The sequence below is a fragment of the Gymnodraco acuticeps genome, unplaced genomic scaffold (genome assembly GCF_902827175.1).
Source record: "Gymnodraco acuticeps unplaced genomic scaffold, fGymAcu1.1, whole genome shotgun sequence".
Lineage (NCBI taxonomy): Eukaryota > Metazoa > Chordata > Actinopteri > Perciformes > Bathydraconidae > Gymnodraco > Gymnodraco acuticeps.
This window is the reverse complement of record NW_022989800.1, coordinates 3,083,612-3,110,464: the sequence shown is the minus strand read 5'-3', so window position 1 is coordinate 3,110,464 and position 26,853 is coordinate 3,083,612. Positions and strand designations below refer to the sequence as shown.

Genomic DNA, 26,853 nt, shown 5'->3' with positions numbered 1-26,853 from the left:
TCAAAACATTCATATCCTTCCAAATCAAATCAAATCAAAAGGAATTAAAAAAGCATCGAAGAGCAATATGAAGCCAATGCATCTTAAAGCAAGAACATGAAAACAAGATGTGTTTTACTTATCATCCTTAAAGAGAGAAGAGCCAAAATAAGGAAACATTGATCAATCCAAAAAATGTATGGGTACTGATGAAAAAAGAACACAAATAAGAGGATATTCTTTTGTCCTTATATCGCTTCCTGCTTTAAGACACATTGTCTTTGTCAACATACAGTATTTTTAGGCCTGAAACCAAACATGGACCTATGCATCTGTATTGAGGCAGATAGTCATGGCTGTCACCAGGGATCTCATCATCGCCTTTTCTCTCATAAAACACACACGATGATGATTAAAGCACATGGTTTCGACCCTTTTCACTGGCTGGGTAATCAACCCAGTCGGACATGTGATCAGCACTGTGGGCACACTGGGCAGTGCATGGGGATTTACTCCATGTCGCACTCAAAGCCTCATTTACATAATGTGAAACAGTACAGTGCAGTCTTAATGTAGTGGAGACAGATAAATAATAATTCAGATGAGGCTAGATGAACTTGTTATGGACTACTATTTGATTCCTGTGCTGTCTTACTTTGTCATATCCATTTTGTCACACATTTGATGGTTTCTGTTATTGACTTGTTCTCATTTTCCTGTGTACTGCACCCGGAAGAAACAGAGGGTTATTTGTTTAGCAGCAACATTCTCATACTAATGGGAACAGGCAACATATGGTATGGTGTAAACTGTATGCTTTACCAGCGTATGTTCCATAGGCAGAAGGCTCAAAAAGCTGAGGTGCCTAACAGGTAGAGTGCTAGGTGACTGTGGGAAATCGAGTGATGGGGGATGTATTGTGAAGAGATGCACTGATAGAAAAGAAACATCTTGAGCACAGCTGACTGAATGGAGCCCGCTCCCCTGCTGAGGCTGCAGTTATCTTGTCTCTTAGCATCACAGCAGTGTACCACAGCGCGCCGTAGTGTCCGCCACTTTCCATTAGTTGTATCCATCAACGTTCTTTGGTCACACACACACTCAGACACCAACACACAAAACAATACCCTTTTACTTTACGCTTGCTCTGCCACTCTCTTTCAAAAAATCTCGCTTACATGTGCACATCTCTCTAAAACATTGGTTTCACGAGCTCTTCTTTATCATATGGTGAGTTTTTAAAATCAGGAAATAGTCGGGACACACTAGCCTGACCTTTAACCTCTTGCTTGTAACCAACAACAGTCATCTAAATGCTTGATATCTTAAACTTATGTGTTATATTTTGCTGGGATTAAGAATTTAATTGGATCAATCGTTACTTCAAGATTCAAAGTCTTTATTGTCATATGCACAGTAGCTACAGTTTTGTAATGGCAATACAAATCTTAAGTCCGAGGCTCCTCCCAACAATGCAACATAAATATATACAACGTAGACAATAATGCAAATTAAAAATAGTGCAAGAAGAAACAGAGTAGAAATAAAACGGTGCAAGAGAATGTTCCTAGACTTATGTGCAAGTAATGCAGGAGAAGTGAAATATATATACGTGAGATCCAAACGGATGAATGTCATGAACTTGTATTCAATATCTGTACCTTTCTGATACCTTTCTTTTGTCAGGTAATAATTCATAACAACTCAGATATTCTTCAGTATTTTGCACAAAGAATATATCACTCTCTTAACAAGCCCTTTTTCTTTCAGTTTTTCCTACACTCACCTGTCTCTTGTTCTTTATGGCAGGGGGTGAACAGCATGTTCCAGGTGTTTCTAACAGGAAACAATTCAGAGTACTTCACCATCTCGCCCACGGCGGTGCAGGGGCGTGCTGACATCAGAATGAGGGTGGCCGTGCCGCTAGACTTCGAAAAAATCCGCAGCTACAGCTTCTCAGTGAGTTTTAAAAGTACATGTTTTCAGAGAGAATGCTGGGGTGGACTCCATTCCCAGACTTTAACAAGAAACATTCAGTTTGAGACATAAACCCCCCACCACCAGCTTTCTAGCTTATGTTTCTAAGAGTTGTAGCTTATCAATGTAAATGTATAACGGATGAGTTTTGTAAAGAGAAGTGAAGCGGAATATGAGAAGACAACATTCAAGCATTAACTGTTTTAGTCGGCGACAAAGCAGATCCATTGTCGTTCTGTCAGTGCCCTTTAATGAAAGACTGAATGTAGTTTCCTTTTTTTTTTTTATTTGTTTGGACAAAGACTGGGGCCATATCAAATTCACATCACTGCAGACTTGTTTGAACAGTGACATTGGTATTTTATGACCTCAATTTCCCGAGTGGTTTACAGAAGGGGGTGCCCTGCTCTGTGTGTTTTAAAATCAACAAATCTTAAACAAATCAGTGACTTCTTTGGCGCCACAGCATTATGATCAGAATCGTTTCCGATGATGCCCCCAAAAAAATTGAAATATTTCATTTATATAAACGTGTCTTAAATCTGTGCATTTTGAGTTGAATATCTAAGAAGTTTTGTTAATGTTGTATTACACTCCTTGTTGTCTCTCCTCAGCTTTTCGCCAATGAGTCCATGTCCGACCATGTGGGTTTTGCTCGTATCTTTATTGAACTGATCAATGAGAACGACAACCGTCCCATCTTCAGTAAGCCGCTGTACAACATCAGCCTCCCTGAAAACACCCCCCCTGGAACCTCACTGCTGCGGATCCTGGTAAGTGTCTTAGAAAAAAACACTCAGTGGACCTTTGATTTGTTCCTGGAGAGATATTTAACTGGAATCCAAATACATTTCCAATAAAACTGGCTGGTACTAGTAACTTTTTATGGGGCTTGTTTTATTGGGAATGAAATCTTGGCTTGTTTGTTACGTCATGTGACCCAGTGCTATCCGGAGATTTCATCATATGAGTTGTGATTTATGGTGACACCAGCTAGGCCGTCTCAGAGAAAATGAGGAATGAATACCGATGAAAAACTCTGTCACCAACTGCACCGTGTCACTGTTAGCTAATGCTGGGATCCTGCACATTTGGGACACTGAATTACCATGTTGGCAACTAAAGCATATTTTAGACTTTAAAGACAATCTGTGGCTCAACTGTGTCTTGGTCTCTTCTGAATAATTATGCAAATTCACTGAACAGCAGAATGAAATATGTACTGCCAATACAATAGTGAGTTCCACTTAGGTGTTAAAGGTTAAATGATCCACAAAATAGTCAAAACGTCCTCAATTCAAGCTAAATTCCTTCATTCTTCATGAAGTAATTTATTTATAATTTAAAGGAAGTGTAATTGCTTTCTGTGTATGTAAGTAAAGAGAATAACAGTATTTATATGATTACCTCAAAAGGCTGCTTTTAACTTGGACAAGTATTCAACAATTTGACTCATTCACTTAATAACTGTTTACTAAAAATTATATTTAATAAATATAAGTTAAAACTGGACCACTTTTATCAGAGTAGCTTAAAAATCTCTTTGTTTTCATTTTTGAATTAATGTTACAGATGTCGATAATAATATCAGGACAACCTCCATTAAAACTGATCCCATTAGAAAAGTGCTAAATAATTATATTCAAACTTTTGTTATTATTAATTCCCTCCAGGTCTGTTATTGTACCTTGTGTTTCACATTTGAACTGTCTTTGAGCCCCCCCTCCCCCTAAATATCTCTCTATAATTCTGCATAAATATTCATTACCAGCCATTCCTGTGACAGAACGCCCACAATCCACTAGATACAAGTGCAAAAAGAAAAGTGTGAAAATCAATAGTGTTTATAGACTGGCTGCTCATGAAACGGAGATTGCAGGGCAGTCTAATGCCCGATAAGTCTGGCTGATGTTGGCCTTGTGCTGGAGTGCGCAGCCCGCTGTGGAATCCTGATTGTTGGCTGTAGAGGGTGAATAGGCTGTAAATAGAATGAGATGTGACGCCTCTCGGTGAGGGCTGCACTGACATGGATGGCAGCACAAATATATATACACACACACTGTTAGATGAAGGTTTAGATATTCTCATTCACGCACAAACACACAACAGAAGCAATAAAGCCCTTGGAGACAAAACACATAGAGACAAAACAGAGGTTTCCCTTACTGAGCTAGCTTTTCTAAGAAAAATACAATTAGACACACAGCCTCAATAGTACATGCACAACAATCTCAAGGTCAACACATGTCAAATATATTCGTTATTGTAGGCCTTACTCCATAAGATTACCATTTACTATGTATGTGTTGTTGTTTGTGTTCAATAATATGTTTGAACACACTTGTTTATTCTTGTGGGTTTGTCATCATTGAGTTCATTAGTAATTTAGACGGCACGTTACAACGGTTGTAATCCATTGGAAATAGCAGAGACTGTTTATGTATATGCTGCAGTCTGATCAAACAAGCCACGACCGCCTCACTCGTGTTTGTGCTAATAATTAGGTATTTATTTTAGAATGGACATTGCATCCATTTATTGTGTAAAATAACCCATAATGTAAAGAACAGAACAAATCCATCAAACTGCTGGTTTTCAGATTGTGCAGGCAGAAGTAGAAACCGTATATAAGTTTGAATTATGTGTATTTTAAAGTATAAAGTTCAGAAATGTATTGAGCCTTGTGCAAGAGCACTTTTCCACCCACTTCTTCCACTAAGCACCAGGTTAAATAATACTTAACCTGTCCATCACCCCACTGTTAAGTACAGAGTATGATGCTGTGCCCAAGTGCAGAAAGGCATTTGGAGTAGAAGTGTTAATTATGACAAATTGAATACATGTTTCCCCCAACTCTGACTACTTTTAAATCCAGGCTGAAGACTTTTATTTTTGTCGCTGCTTTTAATTGAACTATTCATATCTTAAACTGCACTGTAACTTTTATCCATGTATTTTTTCTTTTAATGGTTATTTTATTATCTTTTCTTTTTAATGACAGATTTTAAATGCCATTTTCTTAATGTCTTTCATTTTTGTAAAACACTTCTAATTGCCTTGTGTTGAAAGGTGCTATATAAATAAACTTGCCTTGCCTTGCCTAACAACAGGTCCTTTGTTGCTTAACTTAAATTACATTTGCACTTAACTCAAGCTGATTCATTACATTCTGAACTTCATATCACAGCTCCATTGAAACTGTGCTGGGCTTTTAAGTGCTGGCCCCTTTGTTCTGATTCTCTGTGCACCTGTCTCTCTCATTCTCCTGCAGCAGTTCAAACTGTCTGCTTGTTTAAGTGCAGTGAACGACTCAAGGCTTGACAATATAACCTGATTGTTGTACTGAAACTTGCCTCCCGGTGCTCCTCTCGGATGGCTGTGAGGTGCAACAGATGGTGGCCAAATTATGTTTTAGCACCAAACAGGATAAGAGCGGTTTTATTGTGAATCTCTCAAGGTGGCCGGGCCAAACCTCAATTCACAAATGAATGCATTGAAATACTAATGATACATTTCTGGGAAACATTCTTATTTGCTTTTCTTGCTGAGTTGAAATAGAATATTGATACCAGTCACATCACCCTCATGCAATAAGCTACAGACATGGGCTAATAATAATAATAATATTAATTTCAATTTTTATAGCGCCTTTCAAGAAACCCAAGGACGCTTTACAATGGGAAACAAAACAACAAAATAATAATAGTCACACAGATACACAGGTTGAAAAAGAACATGTTGCTGGGTACTGCATTTTAGCTGAGGCCAAAGGCCTGAGTGAACAGATGTTGTTTGAGTTGTTGTTGTTTGAAAGTGTCCAAAGAGTTGGCATTCCTGATAGCAGAGGGGAGAGAATTCCAGAGGGTGGGGGCTGCGACACTGAAGGCTCTGTTGCCAAAAGTTTTCAGCTTAGGAGCGCTGGATGGAGAGCAGCCCTTTGTCGGAGGACCGCAGTTGACGAGAGGGGGTGTAGGGCTGAAGGAGGTCAGAGATGTATGGAGGGGCTAGGGAGTGGAGAGATTTATAGGTTAGCATGAGGAGTTTATACTGGATGCGTGACTTGACCGGGAGCCAGTGAAGGTGGATGAGGGTGGGGGTGATGTGTTGCCAGGGCTTAGTGCGGGTGAGGAGCCTGGCAGCAGAGTTCTGGATGTACTGGAGCCTGTCCAGGGCTTTGCTGGTGACCCCGAACAGGGCTGTTTGCTTATGTATCATAAAGACCAGAAGCAGTGGGTAACAGCTAGATTCAAAAGCTCAAACATATATCCCAATGCACAGCTACAGTAAAGCTTATAAATGAACTCTTTACCCTAAAAGTTACCACAATACTCTAGGATGTTACGGCCCGTCCACACTACAGCTTCAAAAAAAGCTTGGAGCTGGGCGTGTCTGAAGCTCGACCAACAACCAATCACATGAATCTCCCGCCCCTGACACACAAGCAGCGGTTTGATTGGCTAGAGCTTGTACTGGCATATGATTTGATTGGCTGACGCTTCCACCGAAAGCTTCAGAAGCTTCAAAAGTTGAACATTGATCAACTTTTGCAGCCTGAAACGCCAGGAAAGCTCCGCTCTGCTTCCCACAATGCAGTTCGGCGAAAAGTGACGTCACCCCATTCAAAGTGAATGGGCAGACGCGTTGGAAACCGTTTTTGAAGCTGTCGAAGCTGTAGTGTGGACGGGCCGTTACTGTGCCCGGGTAAGAAATAGCTTAACGCACAACTTCCTGTAAATCAATCAACTTGTGTTTATATTGCAGTTGTGTGCTTATTGAGACAGCTTGAATGGTTGTACATAAGATGGGTTTCCTTTTAGCTTGAGACAGCCCCAAGCTGCTTCCATCTGCCTTAAAGGTCTCCTATTATACTACTTTTAGGCATATAAAGAAACATGTCTATTAAGTGTTTTGCTCAAAACACCAAACAGATCACCCATCCTTGCCATCCCTCATACCCCTCTATTTCAGCCCTGTTAGAGAACTGCTGATTCTGGGTCTATAGCTTTAAAAAAAGAAAAAGGGGGGGGGGGGGGCTAATCCAGGAGAATTCTACCGAGATTGTCAGCTAAACGCTACCGTGATTAAACGCCATCTTGTTCCAAACCACATCAAGGATTATTTCTGAAACAGTCTGGAGCTCAAATGCTTTTTCTCTTGTGGGTTTACCACATAGTGAGTCACTTTTTTATATCCGGCTTTTTTTACACATACTCTCTCCAGTACTGCGTTAGCTCTGAGTGTTAGTGATGCTTGCTAATGTAAACAAAGACCATATTATGTCCAAAACACGCTGTGCATTGTTTCTGATACAGCGACGTTTCTGATAGGGCCGTGGTGTAAGCCAGCCCATATTTCCGATATTACGCAAATCTGGATCATCTCCATTGTACCCAAGGGTTCAATTGGGCCGGGGCTGTCCGGGGTTAAGCCCCGGCACATGGGACGATGTTCTGACGCCATCACCCTTGCACATTTGTCATATGTTTACAAAAAACGATATATGTTCAAACTTTTCTCGTTCTTAATATAGACTATATTTAGGGTCGATATGTGTTGACTTTACCTTAAAGGTCCCATGTCATGGCCATTTCTACTGATCATCATTCCATTGTTGAGGTATACTGAAATAGATTTATATTGTGCAATTTTCCAAACTCACATTGGTTTCTCATACAGCATCTCTGTATAGTATGTGTATTCACTATCTGTCCTACCGGCTTGTTGGAGCTCCTGCCCCCCCTGGATCATAATATACATTTAAAGTCATAAATAATATAATATTAAAACGTATAAATAAAAAACTACTACCATACAAGAATACGCAAAAATAGACCAAACTTCCTAAAACCGCCATACCAGCCTTTACAGTAACTTTGAGCTTGATAATAGTTTCTCTCAAACCAAGGTATTTATTTTCTAGAGGTTTCTTTTTGCAGTTTATTTATCAAGTGATGAAGGTGGTGTGTAAAGAGGGCGGGGTCTGGATGATGTTTGTATAATACTTGACCTATGCGAATTGAAATTATACATGTTGGTTCCCAGTTGCTGTTTTTTCTTAAATTGCCAAACAAGCGACCCAGTAATGTAATTGAAATGCTTTGGTTAATATTCATAGCTCATCCGATCACAGCTTATGTACAATGTTAGCCGCTGCGTTACTCAGTGCCCGCTCCTGCATCCCTGTGGACACTTACGCTAAACATAAGAGTACACACTCTCGCACTCACACACACAGAAGCCCTGTTTAATATTTATGGTGTGTAGCATTACTTATCATTATAAATATTTATTGTGATTTACTCTTTTGTCTGGGTCTTTTTCTCTCTCTCAGCCTCTCTTTCAGTCTCGCCCTGGAGACTTTAGACACCAGCAGCTGCTCGTATCAGTAGAATCACTCAGAATTTGATTTCTTTCATTTCCTATTTAATGTATGCCCTCAGTTATTGTTGTTTTCCCCTTTCTCTGTTTTACCATTAGATTGCTGATGGTTTTCAGGTGTTGCATTGATTCCCTCTGTGTTTTTTTGTCTGTTTCTGCTTGGTTAACACTTTATCTAGCTCCTGCCCACAAGGCTCTACCTTATAGAGTATGTATATATTTGAAGAGGATATACACTGGGCTAATATGCATACAGAAATACAGTTTACCTGCAACTTCTGATCTCTATAGTTGGTCCTGCATCTTTGATATCGGGTGCATTTTTCATTCTTCAACGTTCTTGGATTAGTGTCGACTGTGTCTTCTAGCAATGCAATACTGTGTGTTTTATGGGCTCTGTGCAGATGCTGTATGTTTTAGAGCTTCGGCACAGTGATAAATGCTTCCAACAGAAGGTTATACATTTCAGAGTGGAGGATGTTTCGCCACTGCCACTGTTTAGACAGGCCTTTATGGGGTAATCGTCACAACGGTAATTATAATTCATTATTGTAATGAAAAGGGTGAGGCCTGGCTCTCTCCTGCATAGCTCACACGGCATCACTGTTAATAATGGGGAGCTTATCATGGCTGTTCTGACATTGTGAGACGTGGTGTGAATGGGTGTTGCATGGCTGTGGACGAACAGGCGCAGTGAGAAGCCTGGACTTTGAAAGTTGGTTCAATAGGAGTTCTGTAAGCGGTGCCATTGCAAAATTAAATGAAAACAACAATGTGGGGAGTCTCGAAGAGTCTGTTCATCTATCAATCTCAGGATCCATCAGCAATCGGTCTGATGATTATTTAGCCTCTGGGAGCAATGGCCAAAATGTCTTTGGTTTCGGTGTACCTGTCTGATATCCGTATCACTAGGCCACCAGGGTGGGTGGAGGAGGACGGGACTGAGCTGACCGCCCAGGAGCACAGCAGAGGACCAGGAAGGGATCTCGGGCGGACGGCCCGGGGGCAAGGCAGAGTTCAAGGAGGGGTTCTCGGGCGGCCGGCCCGGGGGCAAGGCAGAGTTCAAAAATGGGTATTCGGGCGGACGGCCCGGGGGCAAGGCAGAGTTCAAAAAGGGGTATTCGGGCGGACGGCCCGGGGGCAAGGCAGAGTCCAAGGTGGGGGTTATGGAGGGGCGAAGGCCATCGCGGGCGAACTCAGGGGGCCGAGCATGAGGACGACGACCGCGGCCGGGAAAGTCAGGGGGCCGGGCTCGAGGGCGAAGGCCGTGGCTCTCAGGGGGCCGGGATCGAGGGTGAAGACTGCGGCTCTCAGAGGGCCGGGCTCGAGGGCGAAGACCAGACAGCTCCGGAGGCCGGGCAGGAACCGGTGTCGGAGCTGGTGGGACAGGCCTCGGCAGGATCCCCCACGGAAAAGGACCAGGACACGGGATTGGCAGGACCCCCGGCAGGAGAGCAGTCGGCGGGACCTCCAACGGGACAGGACATAGGATTGGCAGGACCCCCGGCAGGAGAGTAGACGGCGGGACCTCCAACGAGACAGGACAAAGGGTTGGCAGGAACCCCGGCAGGAGAGTGGACGGCGGGACCTCCAACGGGACAGGACAAAGGGTTGGCAGGACCCCCGGCAGGAGAGTAGACGGCGGGACCTCCAACTGGACAGGACAAAGGGTTGGCAGGACCCCCGGCAGGAGAGTAGTCGGCGGGGCCTCCAACGGGACAGGACAAAGGGTTGGCAGGACCCCCGGCAGGAGAGTAGTCGGCGGGGCCTCCAACGGCACAGGACATAGGATTGGCAGGACCCCCGACAGGAGAGTAGACGGCGGGACCTCCAACGAGACGGGACAAAGGGTTGGCAGGACCTCCAACGGGACAGGACAAAGGGTTGGCAGGACCCCCGGCAGGAGAGTAGTCGGCGGGGCCTCCAACGGCACAGGACAAAGGGTTGGCATGACCCCCGGCAGGAGAGTAGTCGGCGGGACCTCCAACGGGACAGACATACGATTGGTAGGACCCCCGGCAGAGGAGTAGTCGACGGGGCCTCCAACGGGACAGTACATGGAGTTGGCAGGACCCCCAACGGACCAGGACATTGGGTAGGGACTTGAGACGGGACTCGAGAGGGGAACCAAGGGGGAACTCGAGAGGGGAACCAAGGGGGAACTCGAGAGGAGACTCGAGAGGGGAACCAAGGGGGAACTCGAGAGGGGACTCGAGAGGGGAACCAAGGGGGAACTCGAGAGGGGACTCGAGAGGGGACTAGAGGAGGAACTAGAGAAGGGAACTCGAGAGGGGACTCGCGAGGGGAACTAGAGGAGGGACTAGAGGAGGGACTAGAGGAGGGAACTCGAGAGGGGACTCGAGAGGGGACTTGAGAGGGGACCTGAGAGGGAACTGGAGAGGAGACTCGAGAGGAGACTGGAGAGGGGACTCGAGAGGAGACTGGAGAGGGAACTGGAGAGGGGACTCGAGAGGGGACCCGAGAGGGGACCCGAGAGGGGACCCGAGAGGGGACCCGAGAGGGAACTCGGGTAGGAACTGGAGAGGGGACTCGGGTAGGAACTTGAGAGGGGACTCGGGTAGGAACTTGAGAGGGGACTTGAGAGGGAACTTGTGTCGGTCGGTACGCCGACAGGACACGGGGAGCTGGCGTCGTCTGGGGAGCCAGCAGGAGACGAGGTGCTGGAGTCGGCCGGTACGCCGACAAGACTCGGGGAGCTGGTGTTGGCTGGAGAGCCAACAGGAGACGAGGTGCTGGAGTCGGCCGGTACGCCGACAAGACTCGGGGAGCTGGCGTCGGCTGGGGAACCAGCAGGAGACGAGGTGCTGGAGTCGGGACCATGACTGCTGGAGCCGGTACTTGAGCCGGAACCATGGCTGGAACTGGGGCCGGAACCATGGCTGTATGGGCCAGCTCTGGTGCAGGGACCACGGTTGTAAGATCCAGTTCTGGAGCCGGAAACATGGCTGTAAGGTCCGGAGCTGAAGCCTGGATCATGGCTGTGTGGGCCGGTTTTGGAGCCGGAAACATGGCTGCTGGGGCCGGCACTGGAGCCGGAACCATGGCTGCTGGGCAAGGAACCGGAACACGGATCCATGGCTGTGTGGGGTGGTACTGGAGCACGGTACCATGGCTATGTGGGATGGTACTGGAGCACAGAACCATGGCTGCTGGGTCCGGCACTGGAGCCGGAACCATGGCTGTTGGGGCCTGTACTGGAGCCAGAACCATGGCTGCTGGGGCTCGGGCTGCTAGCCTGGCCTTGCGACGACTCCTCTTAGCAGCCTCCTGAATACTCCGTGGACCTCCATAAGCCTGACGAGTTCCGGAATACGACTCCTGGACAGGAGCAGGACCTGGGGCAGAAGCACGGGTTGACTTCAGGCGGAACCCACCAAGGCGTATGGTGCCAGGTTGGGAATTGGGAGACAGGGAGTTAGCATGCCTGGAATCACATGCTTGAAGGAAGTCCAAAATCCAGTCAGGTAAAAACTCAACAAAACATGGTTTCTCTGCTGCCAACCGGAGCGCCTCTACCAGAGCGGCCCTCTTCTGCCGAACACTGGACGCTCCCTTCCACCAATCGAAGCAGCAAGCCAGATAGAAGGTTAAATGCTGTAATTCAACCTCCCATGGATCATCTGCTGGGTCCATTTTGTGGTCGGTTCGTTCTGTCACGGTAAAGCGAAGGAAGCAGGACCCAAATGCAGATTAAACTGATAATACCTTTATTTCAAGGATAATGAAATAGAACTTGGACAGACAGAACACTCACCGGTGAACACAGTCAACAACGAAAGACGAACCGACAAAGACAGACAGAAAAACCAGAACTTAAATACACACAAGACTAATCACACAAACAAGACACAGGTGAGGAGGGAGGAGAAAACACAGGGGCCACAGGTGAACACAATCGGGTAATCAGACACACCAGGGAAACTAACGACAGGGAACCACAGACAGATCCAAACAAGACAAAACACAACGCAGACAGAAAACCAAAAACAGATCTAGACAAGACAAAACACCACAAAGACAGATCGTGACACATATACATAATTGATTACCAACAGGTATTCTACAATGACAGTTAAAACAACACTGGCTGCAATTAATGTTTTATAGTTTGTCCATAAAATGTCTGAAAAACACAAAAATCATCGTTGAAAAACTACAGTTAAGACATAATTGCTATAGTCCACAGTTTGTGATGTATGGGCATGCACACATGCTTCCTTTGTTCTCTCCCCTGTTTTCAGCGAGTCTCTGTAGTATACTCTTCACTCTTTATCATTCTCTACATCGTCCCTGTGCTTGTGCTAATCTTGTTGCTTCATCGTTGAGGAGGGAGTGATGACCGAGGACTGTTTGAAAGTGAAGCTGCCTCAGAGAGCTCTGCATTAAACCTTTTCCCTGGCAGCTCACACTCTATCTCCAGTTTATGCCCACAATACAGTCCCCTCTCTCTCTATCCCCCCTCCCTACTCCCCCACTCTTCTTTTTATAAAGGTGACAGCTGTTTTTACCAGTGGTCCACATGGTGTTGCAATCATTATAAAGGGGCTGTATATGCATGCAAACGCTGGAATTTATCTTGCATCTGTCACGGTGTGCTGTGAAGAAATCCGCTCCACTTTATTGGACTCTTCCTTTACACAAGTATACATTGTTAAAAACAGAGTTAAAGTTGCGTCTCCCTTCCTCTCGCTTTCTGTCTGTCTGTATCTCCGTTGTCTGGGTGGTCGGGAGGTAATAGAAACAGTAACTGTTCAATCCTGTCGGCAGGCAGCAGTCGCTGTGAGCACCCCCACCTGCTCGTTAATGGTTTAGAGAAATAAAGCAGTCGTAAACGTGCACTCGCCATCGCCATTACACTAAAGTGTCCGCAGTAAAAACACACACAGCTCCAATCAGCCCCCGCAGGTGCACCAGGTCACAGCTGGGAGACATCTAGAGGTGCGCTTAGTAGGTGTAGGTAAGGGAATTTGCATCTTGTCTCTGCCTTGTGTCCGATATGGAAATTATGAGGACATTGGTTTTGTTGAAGGAGTACCTGTTAAGGACATGTGATGATTATTGGAGACATCTCTGAATAGCCTCTGAGTGGTGTCAAGAGTTTCTGTGCTTTGCCCAGTCTGCTGCTTTGCTCAGAGTCTTCCTCTGTAGTATTGAACAGAAATACTAACAGGTGTATATTAGGACAGCAACCAAAAGGTTTATGGGATTAAAAATCCAAGTTTGTTTAATTACTTCATTCACCTCTTCCATTCAGTTGACTTCTCCTCTGTACATAGTATTTGTCATAACCACACCCACATGTAGACCAAAACATTTTGTTTGCTGAAAAAGTTTCCCCTAGTCCAACTCACAATAAAGACTTCTTCCATTGCAAAGAAAAATAACAAACAGTGCAGTCTTTGTATGAATTAAGTATATAAATGAATTGGATCTTAAATATATTAAGATCAAGTCCAGGCGAAGCCAATATGAGGCTTCAGGAGTTTGAGTTAGAGAACTCAACTTGCAAGGTTTTCCATGCAAACTTGAAAAGATTTAAAAAGCAGAGACCCGCTCCATCTGCTTCACTCAGACTTCTGTAACCTTTACTGGCCTTTTAGCTTTAGTCAACGTTTTTAAAGCACTTTAGCACAGAACAACTGTGGATTTTGGATCCCTGTCTCTTACAATGAAATGGTTAAGAAAATATCTCTGTGCAAGCGTTATGGACAAGACAAACAATTACAGGAACCAATGATTAGATTATTGTACATACAGCCATGAAAGTATAGTCGGATTGACTTGACCCTTTAATCTACGACAAAGCTCTTTTCATCACTTTTGCATATTCTTTTGAATATGCACTGAGCGGACATGATTTGTAGAGAAATGGTGTGCTTGAGTTGTCTGGATTCACCTCAAATCTCTGAGATGTTGTGGTGCTTTATTCAGCACAAGTTACAGCATGGAATATGTCATATGATTCTGCTTTGTGCGTCACACAAACACTACTATATACTGTATGCAAAGTGATAACACGACAGGGCTCATTCAAAGGCCAAGTGTTTCCCACTTGTGTAGCCTTTCTGAAGATTGATCTTGATACAGAAATTAGAGCGAGTGAGACAGAGAGCCTTTAAAAAGATAACCTGACAACCGTGTCCTCATCATCCTGTGTGTGTGTGTGTGTGTGTGTGTGTGTGTGTGTGTGTGTGTGTGTGTGTGTGTGTGTGTGTGTGTGTGTGTGTGTGTGTGTGTGTGTGTGTGTGTGTGTGTGTGTGTGTGTGTGTGTGTGTGTGTGTGTGTGTGTGTTTATCTACTCTTTGTGATTGTGTTTAGGTGTGCAACACTGAGACAGAGGGGGTTGTCTGTGTTTGGACTGAGGGTCATCTCTATTTTGACAGCGGGCTTTGACAGCCAGTAATTGGTTTCCTTTTCCATGCCACTCGAAGCTCCAGCAGAAAAAGCAATTTTAGGAGCCAATCAATTCAAATTCCAGCTCACTAACGATAGAGAAGCCTGTACAGCTTTAACCTCCCATCGCTGTCCAAGAGATAGCTAGGCCGATAATCTGCTCCTGTAGCCCCTCAAACACGACCCCAGTTTACACACACAGGCACACACCCACACACAGACACACACACTACCCCTGTCTTTCTCACGCCATACGACGGGAAGGTCTCAAATCTGCCTTTTCTTGAAAAGCAATTGCGTGTGATAATAGAAGTTTATACTGGAAATGGTTGGGGTGCATATTTACCCAAAGGCTGACTTTATCATGACACAGGGTGCATCTCTGTTCATGTGTGTCCATGTTACATACACATAAACCTATACACACTACATTTTGCACCCAATAATGCTCCAATCATAGCACTCAAACTTTCACACTGCCATTAACAGGCATGCACACACAAAATTGAGCACACTAGTATACTGGTACAACAAAAATATATACAGACATGTACACACACACACACACACATTGTTTGCCTGCTGGCTTTACCTCTCTGAAGGTAGGAAACACATCATTTAACCAAACTGGTCAACTGAGAACTAATTTCTCTTTTGTAGTTACTGCCTGAGGACCCTAGGGTTTGCCGACTTTATATTGGCAATCAGCAGAGCCCTGACTCTTTGACAACTTAGTTTGGATTTTGAACACTGACTGATACCTGATGTACTGCCAGTGTATCATCGCTGTGCATCTGGACAAGAGAGCAGGTCATCAATCACCAGGGTGTTGTATCATATTAGTCAATGACAATGTGCATCCTCCATACTTTATTTGGTATTCTTTCAGTTACTAGGAGGTTGGCTTTATGAATCCATCAGCTATACCTATTTGGCATGAAACTATTTATTCCAGCAAAAACATTGCAGTCATTTAAATGCTTGTTGTCATTGTCAGTGAGGTTATTAGACACATTAGTCAGGCACATTGCCCAGCTTATATTACCACGTCACTTTTTTTTCCTCATTAAGTCATACACTCTCCCTGTGCTCTCCACCTCGCCAACTTTTCAGTCACCTCCAACTCCCCAAGCGAAAAAAAGTTGAAGCTCTCATGTCGATAGGGAACAAATGCATAATACCCTGGTGTCAAGGATCTGGGCCCATGGTCTTTAAGTTAGTTCAAACCCCTACACAAACTAATCTATTCATCTGCTTCGGGCCTTCTGCGTCTAAAGTTAAAGGTTTTTTTTTTGGGGGCGGGGTGTCTATCGTCTCAGTCTGTCTCACTCTCCTTCTCTCGGTCTGTCGTTATGGTGAAAGTGGCTCGGCCGCAGAATCAGTGGCTTTATGAGCTCCCAGGCTCCTGTCACCGCCTCGATAGCTGTCACGCTAACACCCGCGCCACTATCATTGGAGCACTTATGGGCCTGTCACTCACCTGGGAGAGAGGGAGCAAAGGAGGGAGGGAGGCGTCGAGGGAGAAGAGTGTGCTAAGGGAGATATGTAGAGGAGAGGGGAGACAGAGGAGGAAGAGGCGGAGCTCGGGATGCTGGGAGGAAAGTGAGGTAAAGACAGAAAGGCAAAGATAAAGAAGGAGGGGGATGGGAAAGGAATTCAAAAAGAGAGGGGGCGAAGCAATTGAGTGGCATTAAATGATGAGGTCATCGAGACATGACAGATAAAAACTCAAAGGTTAATGTAAGAACCTGACTGGAGTCCCAAACACCTCACATGTAGTTAGTGTCCCACTTTCTCCTCAAGATGTGCTTCAGTGCACTTGACAACAAAGCAAGGGCCGTTTGGACATTAAAAAGAACCATCGATTGGCCGTACAGGACGATGTAGTGGGAGCTCCCTGAAATTACGGGCTTGAGCTAAACAGCATGGTGTGATTCTGAGGAGGAAAAAACACATTGATAGCTCCAGCCGTTGTTCCGTCTGTGGGAGGCATTCGAAATGGACACACACAAACACACATAACCATAAAGGTGTTCAATTTGAAATGCAAAGATAATTCCTAACAGATTGACATGCATCCACATTCACAGGCCAAAAAAGAGCACACATTTGTACCTATTGGTGAATATAGATCACATCAGGCATCATTCACAACCACATGCAAACACTCACATACCACACACACACACACACACACACACACACACACACACACACACACACACACACACACACACACACACACACACACACACGCCTACATAATAAGGTCGGTATCAGGGCATCAGTGAATCACAGTGCTCAGCACCGTGGTTGACAGAGCAGGCTGCAGACACGTTCCAGTTCGGCCCTTCAACTGACTGCAGAGCCACTCAAGTGAAACTCTATTACAACAGCTTCTCCAGCCACGATCCATCAGCCGCGACACAACAGGCCGCGTGTCAGTGCACGGTGCGCAGTGCACAGGCGCATGCATGTGCTTACAAAGACAGATTGAGGTTTCATAAAGTACAAGATTCCTGGAAGTGTTGCTCTTTATGTTGCATTCCTTTGACACCATTTTTATCTGCAAAACGTATGACAGCAGTTGTTGCTGCTTTTTCAGGCGCCATGTAGATCGTTATCAGATTACATCCAATCAACACCTCCGAGTGAGGCATGTCTTGCATGTTTTATCATAAAGTGGTACATTAAGTGACAGCTGTTGGGGTGAGACATTTGGGAAACTGAGGATAAAACTCTGTCAGTGACAGGATTTTATGCTATTCTTACGTATGATAACTGTTAGTCTATATTATGTCATTAAAGACATGGTAGAACGGTAGAACACACACACATACACACAGGCACACCCAAAGGTAAAAAGTTGACTCAAATCCATTTCCCCATCTGTGCATATGCTACCTTTTAACCTTTGGATATTTAACGTTTTCACTTTATAAACTTAGGTTAAGATCTACAAACAAATACTATGAAGTTGCATTCCATGAACAACTTTGTTTTTCAATGGTTACATTAGCCTTTGAAGACAGCTACTCTCAAATAACATTTAACATAAAACTTGAATAAAGGAGCCCTATTATCCTAATTTTCAGGTTTCATATTTGTATTTTGTGCTCTACTGTGACATGTTTACATGCTTTACACTTTCAAAAAGTGCTTCCTTATTTTTCTTATACTGACTGTGCTGCAGCATCTCTCACAAACAAAACAAATCTAAATCGGAATGAGAAACACAATATGGATGTGCTGTAAAAACGTACAAGATAATAATGATAAACATTTCATTTGTTCGTGTCTTTCAGGCAACAGACGGAGATGCAGGCACTTTTGGGATTGTGCGTTACTACTTCAGTGACGAGCCAGACCAGTAAGACACGGCTACATGCTCTTAAACAGTCCACACAAACACACGCTCACATAAATGTTTCATTTATTTGGCCACTAGTGAACAATTATACCGCACAATTCTTGCCTCACAGCCTCGCCAGAGACAGCTGAGCTACAATGATGGCTGGCGTTATTCTCTGTGCCTTCTCTCTTCGTGCCACACATTTACAGAAACACACACACAGAGTAATACACAATGACGTATTCTGTTCTTCATTATCTTTAGAAAAAAAAAACACTATCAGTTTGGCCCTTTATATATATATATATATATATATATATATATATAGTCTATGGTTTGGCTGCTTACATTTTAGTTTCCCTGTCTCCCATTACTGAGCATTCTTACTTAAGATGGTAGAGACACAGCTAGAGAAAAGTCTCCATTAGGTTTATCTTTTATGATGGCAATAGCATTACATTAAAGTATTAAGTTACAATGACAAAAACATCTCATCATAACCCTCCACATAGTCTTTTGTAATAACCTGTCTCTAATTTCCTCTTATTTGCGTCTCACAGGTTTTCCGTGGACGATGAGACAGGCTGGGTCATCCTGCGGGCCGCTCTGGATTACGAGCTGATGCGGCGCTTCACGCTGACCATTCTGGCGAAGGACGGCGGCGGTGAAGAAACAACGGGAAGGATCCGTGTTAACGTTTTGGATGTCAATGACAACGCTCCGCTCTTCCAGAAGGAGGCGTACGTGGGCTCCCTGAGAGAGAACGAACAGGCCGTCCAGCCGGTGGCACGCGTCAGGGTGAGGCGGGTTTAAAACAAGCTCAGACAAAGGCTCAGACTACCCTTGTTACTCAGCAGTTATCTGACCTGTTTATAGTGGATGTAATATACCCTGTGAACATAGCCCTGTGACCGTCACTTACTTTAAGACCAGTATAAACAATAATAACAGACCAAAATAAATGTACGACATTTCTAGACAGACATTCTTTTTTTTATTGATTTAAAGGGACAGTTCAACCCCATTTGGGGAAAAGAATATCCTTCTACTTTTTGTCAATCTTAAATTATTTTGGTGTGATTTGCCAAGTGTTGGAATCATCTCTACAATAAATTGGGCTAAATAGCCCAAAAAATGGTTTTCAAGATTCAAAAACATTCAAGAGCAATGTCTCTTCCCAGAAATGATTACCCTGTTACTCAAGATAATCCACAGACCTTGTTTTTCTTTTCTTTGTATCAAACTTCTCCCGCCAACTTTTTCACTACGAAGCATCCAACTACTCATGGATGCAAATCTGTCCTTAACGGTGGGGGAAGTTTGGTAGAAAGAAAATATTTCCTTTATGAAACCGCTCTAAACTGCATTTAAAAATACACTCATGCACATTAATAGGTATAGCAAACTGCAGAAAGTCAAAGTGTGTACACATTCACATGTACAGTACAGGTTTTGCTGCCCTCCTTCCATTTGTTCTCTGTTTCTCTGTGTTGCTATGTTCATGCAGCAGTGTGTTTGTGTGCACTGTATCCAAGAAGAACAGGTCAGCGCGGTGTGTTGGCCATCAGTCACTGCCAAACAAAAGGCAGAGGTACACAGGCACAGTTGTAACTAATGGCTCAGCGTTTCTTTTGATTGCGCCCCGGAGAGAAAGACTATTAAGCCCCTCGTGGCAGCGGGTACAGCAGTGGCTTACCCCGCCACGCTGCACTCTGGCGCTTGCCTTTGCATTGTGGGAGCTGAGCTGATGACTGGGCTCAACGCTTGGCTCACTGTGTTTGATTAGTCTGAGCTAACCTTAAACGCCGCTGATATTAATACGCCGCCCGAGAGGACCAGAGAAGCCAGTCGCACAATTCTGTGTCAGCGATTTTCCCTCGAAGCTAATACACACAAACACACACATATACTCTGGAAACCAAAGAGAGCAGGAGGGAAAATATTGATATTGATAGAAGTAGAGGATGTGTTGAGAGATAAAGCAAGAAAGTGCCTTTGCTTTATTCTTTTTAGAAACAAATCCTTCTTTTACGGTCCTAATGCTTTCTAACAGCTAAAACTAATTTCATTTTCTCCCCACTTCTTATTCCTTTTCTTCCTCGCCTATTGGATTTGTTGCCCCCTAACTCCTCTTACCTTAGCGGTAAAGGACCGTCAAATATGAGACTAGTTGTTGAAATTGGATATAGGAAGGCAGTCTGGAAGAGAAAAGCCACAGTTTAGGAAGTTGTGGGGGAAGAAAGGTATTGCTTACTCAACACTTTGGCATGGCATCAGAGAGTAGAGATATGCGTGTTGTGGTGAGATACAAGTGAGTGTTTCTGACAACCTGTCCAGCCTTTAATGATGCCAGTGAGGCCCAGTAGACTCTCCGCACAGCCGGAGGACTCATGTACAAGTTCCTGCCAGATCCAGAATAATGAGGGGGTGTCATTATTGTTGTTGATGTTGTTGTGGATTAGCCCCACAAAAGCATAGCTTCATCTGTCCTCTGCCATGCTTAGCTTGTCTCCTCTCGGTTGGTGTTCCTCCAGCATTGACGCCCGCGCCACTAATAGCCAGAATCAGCTTTAATCTGTCCAACAACATGCCGCTACTGACTGACAACCTCCTGGCTCCACACATATGCACGGACTCACACCCTCACATGCTGCGCGAATGTACACATATAAATATTAACACTGTCTACTGCAGCATCTGTCCCCTTACACTGCCCGTCCTCATGTCTCACTCAAAACTCTCTGCCCACCCCACAGGCTACAGATGACGATTCTCCACCCAACAACTTCCTGACATACACCATCACTTCAGCCTCGGCCTTCCTCAGTTACTTCAGCATCGTCATGGTGGAGGGCTACGCAGGTACTCTCACTTTTTTGGAAACTGTCCACAATCTTTCATTTTTATCTGGATAAGGATGTTTAAACAAGTTCATTTGTACAACTCATATCAGTGATGTGGTTTCCAATGTCCCCCGAAGAAGATAGTCATTTGGTTTCCCCAATAAAACGAGTGTTTTTCAATCAATTGTATGTTAGATTTGATATGGTCATAAATAAGGTTATGTGTAACAAATTAAAATCCTGAATCTAGATTTAAAAAACGTTTTATAAATATGATAGAATAATGCAGAGAGTCATCCACCACTGAAATTAGTTTAGTTCTTACATTTGTAATCCTGATTTCCATACTCCTTCACTCAGTTCTTACAACATTGTTAAATATACTGGATTTAATTAGAGAGAGACTAAAAAAAACATTTAAACCTCTGATTTTAACTTGTATAAAAAAAATGTAATTCTATGTTTATTTTGGTTATCATACCATTTGCTAAAATATTATGCTGTTGCAGGTCGAAGGTAAACATAAATAGCCCAAAATCCCACTTTCTATTTCTATCTCTCCTTCCATCAGTCATCAGTGTGACCAGGCCTCTGGATTATGAGCAAGTTCCCAAAGGGATGGTCTACCTGACAGTGATGGCTAAAGATGGAGGAAACCCCGCCCTCAACAGCACCGTCCCTGTCACGGTGGAAGTGATTGTAAGTACAACCCTGCAAAATATGCATGGTAACACTTTTAACATTAAACAACGCTTACTTGTTTTGACTGCTTTGTCATGATATGCAACCACGCCAAAAGTCAAGTAGCAGTGCAATTTTAAATGTGGAGTCAGCAGCTGCAGACACAGAGCACCACCATGCAAGGACATTAGTCTTTTTTTCATGACACCTCTCTCATCTGCAGAACACTTTCCACCAGCCTTTGAGATTAAAATATAAACATTAGCAGTCTGCATTCATATTCCAGCTGTGAGAGAGCACTTTTGACAAGCTGCTTCTTTGTAAGTGAGAAACAACTCCCACAGGCTGTGGTCAAAAGAACAGCTTACCTTAAAAACAAATACTTGTCTTCTGTTCTCATTATAAATGACAACATCTGGTGTGTTAGTAGGAAGGTTGAAAAACACATTCAAATGTTGGATGTGTAGTTTAGGTCTCAGGAATGCTAATACATTTTCTCTACTGTTGTGTTTTATTGATTACGTATCATTGTTACGTAAAACACCTATTCACAAGTCCTGCATTAACTGTAAAAAAGTTAATATTGATTGCATAGTATCACGAATAGCAAGTATTCCCTGTAGTTTGAAACCATTCCAGTATCCTTGTTAATGTTGATGTACTGACAGCTGTTTTTTGTAAATGAATAGTTATGCTACTGACATGGATCAGGTGTTAGTTTAAAGCGGCCCTATTATGCTAATTGTCTGCCTCTAATGTGACATGTCGACATGCTTTAATGTTCAAAAAGCTCTTTATTTTTCTCATACTACTTCTTTTTACCCTCTGTTTGAAATCAGTCCGCTCTTATTTGTTAGCTGGCTGGCTCTGTTGTGATTGGTCAACCGTTTAGAGATGTCCCGCCCTTAGCGTATCATGTACAATGTGGTGCAGCGCTAGCAAATAGAAGCGCAAGCGTTACATAGTGATGATACTATGTTACCGAAGTTAATAAAAGAGTCCACTGGAGGCGTTTCAGGCAGGGGGAGAGAAACTCCCTTTGGAGGGAACTTTGGGATTTTAGCCTTTGCATTTACATGCACAAAAACCTATATAATAATAATAATAATACTACATGGGATTTTTATATTGCTTTTCCTCATGTTCAAAGACTGCTTATATAACACAGTACTACTACTTAGACCTCAGCCTCCTGTCCAGTGTCATTTATCATCACATGTTCATGGGACAGTCTATTTCTCCATACAGTCCCTTTATAAACACATACATAGCTAATTGTTTATACAAACAGTTTATTACATTATATACAAAACAAATAGATTGTCCTGCAGTTGACATAGTCTTACATTTTCATCATAAATAGATTTACTGTTCTCCATATCAGTCAAATGATCTCTCGTTACCCAAATGCACTTCAAGGGATAAAAACGGATCCTTTTTTTATCAAGTCGCCTTAAACTTACGGTGTAATACTGAAGTTAGGCTCTCAGTATATGGCTTTGTGTTTGATCATAGCCTTTCTGCAGGAATCATCTTGTATGTTTTTTGGTTCAAGAAAGGTAGCCAAATAGTACAAAAAAAAAACTTGTTTGTTGGTTGCTCTTTTCCTCTTAGCTGAGAATCTCTCCAATTTACACTTTCTTAAATATATCTTCAAGCGTGGTGTTTTTGCAGGAAGTATTTAATGACTCTCGGCACTGCAGCAGACACTCCCAATTCAAAGGCAACATCTCCAAACTTTTACAGAAATCTTCTCATTTAAGTTCCTCTCAGATGTAACGCTGAAATGTAGCCTGAGACTTGGTAGAGGAACTAATGTAGCTGTTTCATCATGTGCACTGAATACAAATTAAGATGTCTTCATATTTATTTCAATGCCGATACCAGTGTGTGACAGAGTCAGCAGCCTCGTCCACTCCTGACCTTCACTTACATATTGGATTTCACAATTGTTCCTTTCTCTCTGAATTATTCTAAGTTCCTTTTGATCCATGTCTGACTTCAGCTTTTGTTTGCAGTTTTATCACACTGTGCCGCTATCAGAGCTTCCAGTTCAGTTGCTTTTGTCATTCTTATCACTAAATGTCTTCTTTTAAGACACTAGAGAAAGTCACAGCCGTGTTCATGAACCCACAGAGCAACAGAGATACTTTAATATATAGAAGTTGAAAAAAATAATGAACTCTGCACAAGGTTCTGGGCTCTTATTCCACAAGATATTATGTTGCTTGTTTGCCCAAACACTTGGTTGCATTCACTTGCACTTTTACTTTTGTAGATGTCATGTTATTTGTCTTTTCTCATGTTTAAAAGATGTCATGATGTTGTGCTATTGCAGTCTCCTGTCTCATGGTTTCGTTTGAATGCTTTTCCATGTTCTCTACACTATGTAAGGCAGTGCTAACACCCTGTAATGCATGTCTGATTACAGATATGTATGAATGTTTTCTGATAGTGTTGCTTTTAATTAGCCAAAGGCTGTGAACTGATCATGTCTGCTTGCTCTACGCGACTGAACCAACATGTTTTTATTCTTACTTTATACACATGTATGACACATCAGATTCATATCAAGTTATATACCATGTTTCATATGAGTTTGAATATTTTGTTGGTCCTACAATGACAAATTCACAACACCCTATGATGCATATTCAACCGCCGCAGTTTTTTTATAATGTATCTTATCACTATAAACTGAATTTGGCATCTTTTTAATGAGAAGTCTATCCCAGAATAGAGGACGAGAAATATAACAATATAATCTGCGTATAATTAAAAGTTTCCAACTTGATGCAATCCATCTAAAGCATTTGTAATAGAAATGTGTTGTACATCATGTACTCCAGCCTTTTTCAACAGACTAGGTGTTATTTTTCTGTATTTCAAATAGCGAACACGAATGTTGATCTTTACTAAGATACAATAAATACGGCAGTAAAAAATATAATGAGCAACCAGAACTCATAAACAGCATCTCTACTGGCTCTCACGCTCATCTCCCCTGATGGAAATCCATTATGCAAGTAACTTTTAGTCATAAAAGAAGAAATGACAGAGTAGAATAGATGAATCCAGCTGGAATATTCCTGAATATTATATGCAAGGACAGTACGCAATATCTATACGCATCCTACATGAGGGATAAATATTGTGTGAAAGAATGAAGGCAATCTGCGCTGGAATGCAAAAGAGATTGTGTATTCCTTCTATGTCTCCCTCTCTGTCCTCCACAGTGTCGTGACTCACACCACAGGGGTTTATCAGTGGCTGGCAGCATCACACACACACAATGCTTTACACCAGTGTAACACAGAGCCCCGATAGATAATGGTGCCAGTGACTGTTGTTAAAGTGTTAACATTTCTCAGCCGCTCACGCAGTGGGGAGTCTCTCTGTGAATAGCCACACAACTGGATGAGTTGGTGTGAAAAGATTCTAATTCAACGAGTGGGACGTTGTGAGAAATATATAAACGCTCTGAGGAAGGCTGTGTGACAGTGGATGCTGATCCATGCTGTAGTCATTCATCGCTGTCAAATTACAGCTCTTGATTACCCTTTGTTTTACGTAATGACGTTACTAATAATGTTTGAAATGATTTTATTTCAAATGCGTCTTTGTTTTTAATATCCACCTCAGCTTTTGCACTAATACTCTTCTTGTCCAGGTCTAGTTTGTTTTCTCTCCTGCATTACTAAAGCAGTGAATGTGATTAACTACATTGCACAGTTTGAGGCTATAAATCCAACTGGCCCAAGAAGATTTCAGTTTAATCAGCTGACTGGATGTGTCTACTACTGCTACGACAGTTTTACTGCTGCTAACATGTTGTTCTTCTTAATGTCTTGATTCTCAAATAGTGTAATCTCATTGCTAATTATAAATGGCCGACTATTCAAACAAAGCTTTTATTTTATGGGGAATCAATTTGAGCTGTTGTTGATGTTTCTACCTCCTCCAGGATGAAAATGACAACCCACCAGAGTTCAGCAAGCCGTCTTACATCGTCAAAATCCCAGAGAACATTATTGCAGGTGAGTCACTTTACACTATACATTTGGGGTAACAGTTTAGCTTCTAGAAGGCATTTCCTGGTGCAGGACCAACACAGCACTTACACACTCCAAACACCATGTGCAGCACATGCAGTCCCCTTTTACTTGAATTGCCTCTCTATTAGCATATTCCCACTAATGGCTCTGCATTCCTCTTGGGGGCATGTTGTTTTGTATATGCTTCCCCTGGCCTCTTCCTCTTACTATCTTATTTGTTATGATTTTGCATAATGTTTTAAATTCTCTATCAGAATGCAGGATATTGGCTATTCAAGGCAAAATCACAGGCTGCTCTATTCATTCTCATGCATGCATTCAGAAGAGTCTTTTATCCCAGACAATAGATTAGCTTCCAGTCGCTAGAGGTAAATGAGATGTTTGACCGCCCCTTTCTCTCTCCGAGCTCCAGCATACGCCGTTTATTTTTGTTTCTCGGACCCGCTTTAAAGGGGCACATAGCTGAGCGGCTTGGGCCAGGGCTGAGGTTCAGGGGACTGTGGCTAAAGTGCTTGGCCCCGAGCTGCGGGCCTCAGGCTCGGGCAGCAAAGCTGAGCTCAGGGCTAGCCTCTCATCCCCCTGTCTGCCTGGGTATTGATCAAGGCTGTGCCAAGTATAGGCTGTGCCAAACAAGCCAATAATCCACTAATCCATAAACCCACTCACTGCCATGCCATGAGTTGAGCTGTGGATGGGGGCGGAGAAGAAATTAGCTCTCTGAATGCCATTTCAGTCTGTCTCTGCAGCTAGACTTCACATATGTATTCCATGACTGTCTCTCAGTTCACTTTATTTCTTTATTTCTCCCCCTCCACGAGTTGTAACTTTCTTTCTGTCTCGCTCCCCTTCATCCCCCGCTCTCCTCCACAGGGGCGACAGTGCTGCTTGTGAATGCTACTGATTTGGACGCCTCGCGGGAGTTTGGCCAGGCCTCACTCATCTACTCCCTGGAGGGCTCCTCTCAGTTCCGTCTCAACTCGCGCTCAGGTGTGTGTGTGTGTTCCTGCTTGTACAAGTGGGTGCATTTACTGAAAGTGTACTTGTCATTGGAGATCTGATTCCATTTATCTTTCAAATTAGATTTTTTGGCCTGAAAATGATTCTTTCATATCTGTGCTTATTTACATCAGTGTCTGAAAAACCCTTTTTCTAAATCCTTCTTTAGCTCTTTACT

General features: G+C 43.3%; 1 protein-coding gene across 5 annotated transcripts in view; it reads left to right on the top strand.

The window, feature by feature from the left end:
• The window catches only part of cdh23 (cadherin-related 23), a 221,556-nt gene that overhangs the window by 135,996 nt on the left and 58,707 nt on the right, over positions 1 to 26,853 (top strand). For all 5 annotated transcript variants that reach the window (XR_004569981.1, XM_034226090.1, XM_034226097.1 and 2 more), the window contains 8 exons: positions 1,789 to 1,938; positions 2,571 to 2,729; positions 18,054 to 18,118; positions 18,661 to 18,898; positions 20,857 to 20,962; positions 21,515 to 21,642; positions 25,589 to 25,661; positions 26,550 to 26,666. Coding sequence is in view for 4 of the 5 variants with exons in the window: in XM_034226090.1 (XP_034081981.1) it covers positions 1,789 to 1,938; positions 2,571 to 2,729; positions 18,054 to 18,118; positions 18,661 to 18,898; positions 20,857 to 20,962; positions 21,515 to 21,642; positions 25,589 to 25,661; positions 26,550 to 26,666 (1,036 nt within the window). In the remaining variant the exon portion in view is untranslated. The remainder of the gene's footprint in view (positions 1 to 1,788; positions 1,939 to 2,570; positions 2,730 to 18,053; positions 18,119 to 18,660; positions 18,899 to 20,856; positions 20,963 to 21,514; positions 21,643 to 25,588; positions 25,662 to 26,549; positions 26,667 to 26,853) is intronic.